The 10,810-nt window shown below is 40.8% G+C and overlaps 1 protein-coding gene across 1 annotated transcript in view; it reads right to left on the bottom strand.

Annotated features, from left to right (window-relative positions):
• Positions 1-667: 667 nt before the first annotated feature.
• The window catches only part of LOC107185984 (disintegrin and metalloproteinase domain-containing protein 10-like), a 178,742-nt gene continuing 168,599 nt past the window's right edge, over positions 668-10,810 (bottom strand). The window contains exons 12-16 of the mRNA XM_015573768.1: positions 10,551-10,718; positions 5,386-5,513; positions 4,724-4,838; positions 4,233-4,367; positions 668-1,384 (exon numbers count right to left, since the gene is read on the bottom strand). Coding sequence (XP_015429254.1) covers positions 668-1,384; positions 4,233-4,367; positions 4,724-4,838; positions 5,386-5,513; positions 10,551-10,718 — 1,263 coding nt within the window. The remainder of the gene's footprint in view (positions 1,385-4,232; positions 4,368-4,723; positions 4,839-5,385; positions 5,514-10,550; positions 10,719-10,810) is intronic.

Raw genomic sequence — 10,810 nt, 5'->3', positions numbered from 1 at the left:
TTCGGTTACCGTCGGAATCGATCGTTTTATTACACAAGTAGAGTTAAAATATTGTCTCCTTAGATTCTAAGCTTCTTGCACAGTCCAGGGAACCGTTCTATCTGTGGACGCCTTTACAAACTTTATTACACTGAATGTTTCTGTACAACGCGTCGATTGTCTGACCTTCATCTACTTTTCGATCCGTAAACCGAGTATCAAATTAATGCACACGAAACAACGTTCTCTCCGATCGAGCTACAAGGGATACACAGCTGTCACGTTTAAAAAACTTTTCCAGTTTATCTCCAAATGTATTTCACGAAACACTATTCCCTCGAATAGGATACAAATGAAACTGTAATCAATTATCACTGAATCAGTACCGTACAAAAATAATATTTCGTGTGCATCGATCCAATACAACCAACGTAACAAAACATTCATAAATTTTGCTGTGGTCGCTTCAGAACCTAAAGGAAAGCTCAACCTCAGAATACCTTCAATCTTATAACAGAAATCGTAAACACATCCCATTTCCTCGCTCAACACTGAACAGATATTCGACATTCTTCAGCTGTACCAAAAAATAAAACAAATAAATCTATAAAAGCATCACGTAACGCGCAAAGATCCTAGACCTGTCCACAGAATAGTCTCCAACCAATCTCGCGATTTCGCATTGAAACTAACTGTCCGCCAGCAAAACTGTCAGATCGGAGGTCTGAATCCTTGTTTCTGACGTTTCACCCGGTGTATCAGGTGTGTCTGGCACCACCAGAGGCTCGGTTTGGTAGCTATTGTCTCTTCTACAAGGATTCACGATCGTCTTCGATGTAGCGCAGAGCTTCTCGACCTGTACGCCTCTCCTCCACATTGTGATTCGCGTCGATTCCCGGTTGATCGATTCACGGTTGGTCGATTTTCTACGTGTGGTCGACGAGGAACTTGTACCGCGTGTCCCGATTAACATCAACACGATCCGCCTCCAACCGTAAACTTTCACCCCCGAATCGTCGTCAGATTTTTGCCTTTTGGCCCCGTCTATGACTTCTGTTCCCTCGTCTGTGTTTCTATACAGTCGTTCGACCTCGTTCGAGGATCGTTCCGCGGGCATTGGACGTGTCGAATCTCTTGCCAGGAGTCGATAAATCCTGGCCAGGAACGTGCCACCATCCATGGAGGCGTCCTTTTTCCGTCGAGGTGACGCGATACTCTTCATCGTCTCGACGATCCTCTTCTTCAGCCGCGAGATGTCCATCGACTGTATCTTCCGCACGGACGAACAATCTCTCGTGGGTTCGTCGTTCGAGGGCTGACCAGATACCTTTGGTCGGTCCTCGGTCGTGGATAGAATTTTCGCGCGTGGATCCCGCCGTTTTGTCAGCCATCGTATCACGAACACCTGGATAATTATAGGAATTATGTTGAGGAACCGTTTCGTTTGACCCTCGTGCACTTTGTTTAGCTTGAGTTTGCTCTTCTAGTTATATTCTTTAACCCGTTTACATCATTATTGATGGACTTACAAATACCTATTTTTCATTATTTTTTAAATGATGCAAATGGGTTGACAGAGAAACTTGTAAATTAATTGAACAGTAGTAGCTTAGATGATAATAAGTATATTTACTTCATATGACTTTAGCTCGCGAATTAACCACTGCTCGTTGGTAAATTAATACCGCGAAACTCGTTTGAACGATGTAATGGTGATTGTTATTATGTGTTTTAAATGATTGACATAACTTAGTAACACACTTAGATTTTAATATAAACTTAACAACGTTATGTATGTGTATTTGTATATTGCTTGTGTTCTGACTGATCGATGTGTTCTTGTTGACGGTTGAATGTGTTCTACTGAATGACGGAATGTATAGGTGCTTGCTGAATATTGAAAACAATTAATTTCTATTTCTATAATTCCACATATTTGAATTTTTAGGTAATGTTAGATATTTTCTAATTTACGAGGAGAATTATTAAAGACTGTCTCTAAAGACATTATTATTTTCTGTATTTTCTCATTCGCGAATAATTCTAAGCGAATATTAAAACTGAATTATATGAAACTATACGGCGTATATATCATATTTCGATCATTTAAAAATTAGTACGAGAGACCGATGCAAGTCACTATGTACTCGAGAATCACGTGAGTCCAGAAAGGTTAATTCTAGAAATGGGTAACATGGGTAATATCGATCAAAATTCTGCAGCTAGTACTGCAACAGAAATAATAATAAACTGTCAATTGTCTACCCAATGAACGTTGATGTTTCAATTTTTCCTGCCCTATTGTCCCACTCCCTGAACAAATTGTCGTTTCCATGAAAATTAATAATCGTTTTGTTCTTTCGCATTTTCTCGTTCGCTCGAGTTTCACCCACGGTGAACGATAATCTCAAACAAAAGACACCGGCCCCACGGTTACATTATCCCCAGGCACAGGAAGCTTTCATAGAATACAGGTTTATAATATAATTCGTCGCAAGAGCTCGCGTTACTGTCGCCACTTTAATCCTATCCCCGGACGAATTTCCGGTTGCTTTAACAGACGCGTCGCGGAGGTCGAAAGTCGGCCAAGTTGCGTGGAATCGAATGCACAATATATTCCCAGAGACTTTCACGGGCAAAAATTCTCACCGGAGAATTTATCGTCACGATGAATCGAATCGGGGCAGATCGTTACAATTCGGCTGGCACTCTTGAGTTCGCGCTGGTGTTACAGTTTTTGTACCTCAAATTTAACATTTGCACTTCAAATTCAACTTCCTGCAAATCAAATTTATCATTCTACGATTGAAATTCACACTTCTGCAAACCAAATTCAACCTTTTGCAATTTTCGAAATCAAATTGTCCATCTCCTTTAATATAGAGAAGGGGGTTGAAAGATTATTTCACGTCCTTTCTGTGCAACGTCCAAACGAAAATAGTGCCTCGCCGATTCATTTTCCAAACTTCAATTAGCGTTTCGTGCGGAAATGAAAATAAATCACCTATCAAAGCTAAACATTACATAGCGGGTCTTTATATTTTTGCTTCCTCAAAAAAATGTAACTGACAGATGTGAAAATGTGTATCTAAGAAACATAAGTATATACACAACGGAAATAAACCTCTCACCTATGTTTTAAAAAAGAAAAAATATTTCCCTCGAGACACATATTCAAGCCGACCGATGCCTCCCGATGTAATCTAATTTAATTTAATTTAGTTAATGTAATTTAATTGAATATGATTTCATTTAATTTAATCTCATTTCATTTCATTTCATTTCATTTCATTCTATTTATATTTATATTTATATTTATATTTATATTTATATTTATATTTATATACGGGTTGTGAGCCCTTTAGTACAATACACAAGTGTATGGAAGTCTAGAAAACAAACAAAAAGTGTAAATATACAATAATATATAAAGATATAAAAGGCATTTACAATAACATATAATAACTGTACAGAAAGTTCAACAAAAATTAAAAAAACTTCTACAGGACCATACAAAGGAATACAGAAACAAAAACAACAAAAAATTTACAATTTTGACCCCTGAATGAAGTCATTGAATCATCGATGATAGCCCGTCTGTAATTCGACAGCAGAATCGAAAACAGAGGAAACGAGAGGGGGCTTTCGTTTACCCGTTCTATTTATCGTCCGGTGCGCAACGCACGGGAATTAATTACATTAATACTAAACGCATTTCTTGTTTTTGGAAGCCCCAGTCATATCTGAATGTGGTTCTTCGATAAATTAAATCGACTGATTTCGTCGTTGCAGTGCTGACCTTGTTGAATATTATGAAATGTTTCGCGGGTTTCATAAGAGAAAGCTAGAGAGCGAGAAAAAAAAACAAAACGTACCGGTAATTGAAGTGCATTTCTCCAGGGCAGGGTGTGCCTCGCAATAATTCTTTTTCGTCCGGGAGCTACGAAAAACCAGCGTGTACACGCATGTATGTATCGGCCAGCACGACCTTTTTCGCGTTTGCACAAGTTTTTAATTGACAAGACACGTGATTGATTTTACATGGATATTCGACGCGTCCGCAACGGTTTCCACGCGCGTGTTCGACACAGCCACGTCGTTGGATAGTGATGCTTTTCACCTGTCGCCCTCATGGATCACGAGGAAAAGCTATTTTCCCTGTTTCCGAAAAACCGAGTTCTCAACAACAAACTGCTGTCGTCGAGGTTCCAACTCCCGTTGATATTCTCGTGAACGGGGTCGGGCTTACTCACCGGAATCAACAGTATCGCGAAGCCAATGATCGCGACGATGTACCAGTAATCGGCCAGAAATCGTTGGAAACTGGCTAAACTAGCGTCCGACAACAGGAGTCGCCGCAAAGTCGCCAACGGTCCGCTGGGATCCACCTGAAACACGATCGTTAATTCGCGGATCGCTTCCGATGTTTCCTCGTGGAAATTTCGAAAGAAAATCGTGGAAATTTCGAAAGAAAATCGTGGAAATTTCGAAAGAAAATCGTGGAAATTTCGAAAGAAAATCGTGGAAATTTCGAAAGAAAATCGTGGAAATTTCGAAAGGAAATCGTGGAAATTTCGAAAGAAAATTGTAGGAATTTTGAAAGGAAATTGAGGAAATGTCAAAAAAGGAAATTGCGTGGAAAGTATACGGTAACAGCTGATTAATCAAACGATTTCCGATTACTTTGACCGTGACTTCACATTCGCTGTAGACGGATAAAGGTGGGATCGAACTCAACTTTTACCTCTCGACATCTTTGGAAGACGTCGCAGTAGCCATTGTAATCGTTGCACGGTGTGCCTGGCTTCGACAGCATGTCAGGAATATCGTAAGGCGCTGAATTCCATGCGAAGGACGATCTGCAAACGATTTCAAATGACATCTGATTTATCTGATCCCTGGGGGCCAGCCGACAATTCAACTTTCTGTTTCCCCTACTCGATCTCACAATATCCTCTCGCTTCTTCGTCATTCCGAAAAATTCCATTATCCATTATATCCATTCATCCGACAGAAATATTCTCTGCAACTAGGCCCAGAATCGACAAATTCAATTATCCATTCCATTCGACGGAAATATTTTCCTCAAACGGGTTCGGAGAGACAGAAAGTTGAATAATTGCGATTGTTCGCGAACGGAAAGGTCTGGTGAACGCAAGAATTCAGTTCAAAGAGCGACTTGGCAAAGCCACGGGCGACGAGACATCGATCAAACGAACCCCCGCCAGACGGTTATCGCGAGGTCGTCTAATTTCTTCGCGGGGGTCGCGAGACACGACGCCATTTCAGGCCGAAACTATTCCGGGAGCGAAACGACTGGCGCAGTAGACTTTCAACGCGCGATGGAAACCCCGTCTGGGTATATACATATACCATATATACATATATACAATGATCGTCTCTCACAGGCACGGTTGATCCTCTCCTGGCAATTTACAACATAGTTCGCAGCTCTTGGTAGGGGGATCCTCGGGACCGGCGATGCACTGACAGGATTCCAAGCCATAAGCCAGGCAAATGCTGCCGGTGCATTCCTGGAAGCAATGCAAGAGCCCGATAAAGTGTCAGCCTACACGGCATAAACCTCTAAATACGAGGTAATTTCCACGGGGAGCGCCGAAGATAGATAAGCCCAAGGACTAGAACGTTATTCTCTTACGAATCCCATTCCCGTTGTTTACCTAGCTGGAACACAGCTTTACGTAGTATACCTAACAGATAGGGGGAGGGTTAGTCTGAGGCCACGAAAGTAATTTTCGAAATTATGATGGCTGTTTTCGTAGCGCGTAACCCTTTCCCAGCAATTGCTGCAACAATGTACGCCCCTTGTGTATACCACCCGCCGTTAAATATACTTGAGGGAGACCGAGATGGTTCTCGGGGCGTTTTAGTTCGACAATTCGTTTCCTTTTATCGTTATACAGGCTGTTTTTTCAGGTGGCGGTACAATCTAGAATTATATGTGATTCTACGTGTGAAAATAAGTCGAGAATGTTGGATAACATTTTTTCGCACGATGCTTCGTTCTCGAGAGAATCGGAAGATTCGATGTAGCGAAGGAGTCTGATCGTTGCAGTCTGTTTCTACTTATTGGATGATTGAAGATTGTATTGGAGACGAGGCATCGTACGGAAAAATTTTATTCTGCGTTTTCGACTTATTTTTCAATGTAGAATCATGTACTTTCGAGTTTTACCACGAGTTTCGCGACATCCTGTGTATACAGGGTTGATTATGATGCCCCAATTGTCCACACCACTGTATAGGTGGTACAACACTTAATTGGTGATGTGAGGTTTGTGGAACACCACGAATATTTTTACAATATTTTATTTCTGTCCGATAATCACTTGTTTATTTCGATGTTCTCTTACGTGCGAATGCAAAACAACTGGTTACGAAGTAAACCTTGGAATTAATATTCAAAATAATACCTTATAATGTGGCGGTTCCACGAAGACAAGACCAAAAGTTGAAATTCTTTTCTTCTCCAGAATATCTTATTAGATTAAAGACAAAATGGAGAATTCGTTACGTTTGATGAAAGAGCTTTTTCCATTTAAGATTAATTTTTGTGTAAGATTTGTATAATAAATAGTATTTAAATAATAAGATTTCTGTGTAATAAAGTTTTCGTAATAACTAATAACATTTCCACAGCACCAATTAAGGGTTAAATATTCAAAAAATCATTACCCAATCATACAGCAATTAGGCTCGACGTATCAAACCCGATCCCACACAATTATAGGTGAATTTCGAAGGCAAAAAGTGGTACGGACCAAAGCGTTAGTCATTTCTTTCGGTCGCAGTTGCAAGTCGAAACATTCGATTACATTCGGCCAAGCGGAAAACGCGTTTCCGTGCCGCACACGTGCAACAGTTTCGACGTGTATGCACCACCGGCCAGGAGAATCGATACTACCAAAATACTCGCTTTCTAATCTGCAAGTACAATATCAGCAGGGTCGGAACAGGATAGTCAGCTGCCGTTCGCAATTTGCTTTTGCGTTTCCGCGCTGTCGACGGACAATGCGCCAAGGACCCGTGTTGGTTCTTAGTTGCTAGACCCCATCAGCAATTTAATCCTCGCCACAAGAAACTATTGTTCGATCCCCCTGCAGACATTTTGTACCTATTAGGAAACAAAATATCGTGCATCACCGTAAAATGATTCTACCTGATTCGAATCGAGTAAATTCAGAAGACTTTCCACACATCGAATATATTTCGACTGGGAAAAGATAATTAACATCGTCGAAGTTACATTTTCGTTACACAGTGTACAAGAATAAAATGTTATATAAAATGATTAAAGTCAACTATGTTATCATACTTTTGGCATTTAGTTCGTAGAAGTTTACCGATTTATGGTTCAATATTAATAATATCGAAAAGTATACTCCCTAGAGTGGTCACCGGTGACACCCACGGCAGCCAAGGTGTTAAATAGAAAAATTACGTCAGAATTTTCCATTTGTGAAACATTAATGCCTCTTACAAACATAACGGAGACATGACAAAGTTAGCATCTATTTTCTATATGTCCTAAGTCCATTCAATGGTTCAAAAGTAGTGATTCTTTCTCGTTGAATTCTTACAGAACGGTTCCAAAGTAACAAGGTTTTTGCACCTTTGGATTTGTTCTCCTCGAAAGTTTGAAAAGTGTAACTTACTACCCTCTAGCTCTGGGATCCAGATATTCGATCGAACGATACTGAAATCTAAACTCAGACACGATCCGTCTGTTTCTTATAACGTCCCTTCGTGCTGTGCTCGATTCTGTCACGAACAATGACGTCCCGCACGCTTCCCTGGTTTCGTTGCAACGGTTGAGGGGGAGGAAAATTCACTTCAACTCTCGTCTGTATTCCCGCAGCGGTTTAGCCTCCGATTCGATCGCGGGAGGAGTCTCAAGGTTTTCTGACAGATGAATATGCTTCTGCCGGCTGAAGGGTATTTCATTCTGCCTATGCGTTCTCGCGGAGCCTTAAATCTAACCCTACCCCTCGAGACACGAGGGGATATATACGGTGGCAAGAGAAAGGAAAACCTCGGAGACGCGCACGCGTAGGGAAATGCCACACGCGTAACATTTCGAAATCGCTCCCCCGGGGATTCTTCTTCGAACTGATCGTAAGCTCTTCCCCAGATGCGGAGATCTTCGGTCGTTTCATTTCCGAAGCTACTGCGGATTTTCCCGTGAGCTTGTCCCGATCGAGAACTAATGGAAACTTGAAATTCGCCCCAGGGGGGAGATCTATAAACCAAAATCGAGGTTCACGTCGTTACCGTACGAGAAGAAACAATCGTGGAAAATATTACAGGGTCTTGAAAAGAAAATGGTCTGAAACTTTAGGGGCTTGTAGTGATGATCGTGTGGAGTAAAAAATGTCTGAATCAATGTAGGTCCTGAAATCAATCCTTCCTTTAAAATTAACTTCCATATTTACGAGTCGATCGATGTCTTAAGTGGTAGATATATGGAATTTCTGTAACAAATGAGAACAGAAATTTGTGGATTGTTCTTTGAAGGGATTTATTTTAAGAGCCTACACTCCCGTCTATAAGTATTAGACCATGGTCTTAAAAATCAATGGAGAACGTTTATTTAAGTATATAGTAATAAAAGTGGGCCAAAATCTATAATGTTTGTGGTACATCACGTGTTCTCCATACAGATGAGGTGTCTTAATACTTATGAACGGGAGATCTTATAAAAGATATTTATGTAAGACTTTCGACAATTTCGTAGTATCTTATTCCAGTTACTTTGTACAGTAAATCGTCGATGAGTGTTCGGAGGCTGCTCGACACTGAATATTAAATATTTCATAAACTATGCGGCTGAAACAAATACCATTGGCTTCAGAGTTAAAAAACCTCATCAAAATGTCAGCGTTACATCTGGGGACCTCTTATCAGTGCCTTCGAATACACATCCAGGATTTACTGTATTCGTTAAGTGTCCTAATACTTGTGGACGGAAGAGTAGGTTCTTAAAATGAATCCTTTAAAAGAATAATCCACAAATTTCTTTCCACGTTTGTTACAGACGTTCTATATTTAATCCATTTACAACATTGATTAATATATAAATATACAAGTTAATATTACTCTGGTAGGATTGATTTCGGGGCCTATGTCAATTAGACATTTTTTACTCCACTCGGTGAATACTAAAAAGCACCTAAAGTCTTAGACCATTTTTGTGCACAGTCTGTATATAATTGTACGAGAAATAATTTTCGGTGAGTTAATTTTAAAAGCGGTACGCAACGCCCGCAATAAACAATGAGGAAAGCCTTCTGTCTTTCCAGCCCCAGGTCTCTCGTCTTTGTTCACGCCTGTAACTTTGATCTCGCGTATACTGTATTATGTGTTTCCTGCTACGATCGCGGAAACGGTGAACAAGGTCCAATGAATAAGTAACTAGCCGTGCTGCAGCAGCGAGGAGAAGCTTTGTCGGGTTGGGGAAAATCGTAAATTCGCGCGAGTAATTTCGGCCGCTATCGTCAGCCCCTAGCGACGATTTCATAAATTCGCTCCATAAGCTCGACGAAATGGGACTTCGGATGGTTCAGTAGACGCGGCGTAATTCTTCATTTCCCATCGAGATAAATCTTTATTACTCTATCTTGGTTCCTCGACGGTGGATAGAGAAACAAAGAATTTATAAAAGTTGAAACAATTCACTGTGATCGAGACAAGATTTTCTATGGTCGTCGAAAAGATCGAGTGATTCACATTCGACTGCAGAATTCGCCCGTTCAGAAGGGACACACAAATACCCACTTGATCACTAGTCTGCGGAAATTTGTGCATTTATAGCGTTCCCTTAGAAAATGTAATGAAATAAAGATTTTAGTGTAGATTACTAGCATTAATGTGTTTCCATTAACACTTTGACTGCCACGTCACCCAAATATGGGTGACACGTACATTGAAAAGTGTCTGGATTATTTAAACACTGTTATAAAATGTTTGCATGAAATTAATATCACAGTATAATTTAAAACAAGACCTACAGCCTCTATTAACTAAACTCAAATATTTTCGACAATTTATGACTTAAAAAACGAAATAAAGTGTGTCTGGCTACGTACGGCCTTTTTCACTGTGGCAGTAAACGTGTTAAGGTAGTAAAGGTCCTAGTGTTAAATTCAAAATTCTTTCCCATTGGAATTTCTAAATACTGGTATCTGAAATTGTGAATTTGCATAAACATACGCAGCCTATTGATCACAAGGAAAATACGGTACTGATGCAAATGGGTTACAAAAAATGCAGAAGAAAACGTTCTGTAGCATTCGTATGTCTGTTACGGTCCACGATGATAACGTTATCAACGATCATAAGGGACGTACACACGCGTATACCGCAAGTTTCCCTAATGCCCGCAGATTCTGACAGTGAAATGGATTGACCACTTTCGTAAACTTTCGCTCGTACATCAACGGCTCTCCGTGAAAAGGTGTGTGGGCCTCGGTGGATAGACGCGACGGGAACTTTCCTCGGAACACGCAGAACAGGGGGAGGGAAGGGGGGCAGAGAAATGTGTACACACTCACCCCCATGTAGCAGACGAACTCGTCGTTGCATATGGTCTTGTTAGGTTTGTTGATGGATGGCGGACACTGGGGACCACCACCGTCGCAGAAGCTCGCGTCTCTGCATCCGTTGTCGTCCCTGCACTTATCGCCGTTGCGCAGAGTGCAGCCGGATGTGCAGCAGGGACCCTGGAAACAACCGGATGAACAATGAATATCTGTACCGGGTGTGTGTTTCAATATATTCGTTACGAAATTTATGCAGAGAATATTCACATGAA

This window comes from Dufourea novaeangliae, unplaced genomic scaffold (genome assembly GCF_001272555.1).
Source record: "Dufourea novaeangliae isolate 0120121106 unplaced genomic scaffold, ASM127255v1 scaffold54, whole genome shotgun sequence".
NCBI classification, from domain to species: domain Eukaryota; kingdom Metazoa; phylum Arthropoda; class Insecta; order Hymenoptera; family Halictidae; genus Dufourea; species Dufourea novaeangliae.
This window is presented reverse-complemented; position numbering and strand designations above follow the sequence as displayed.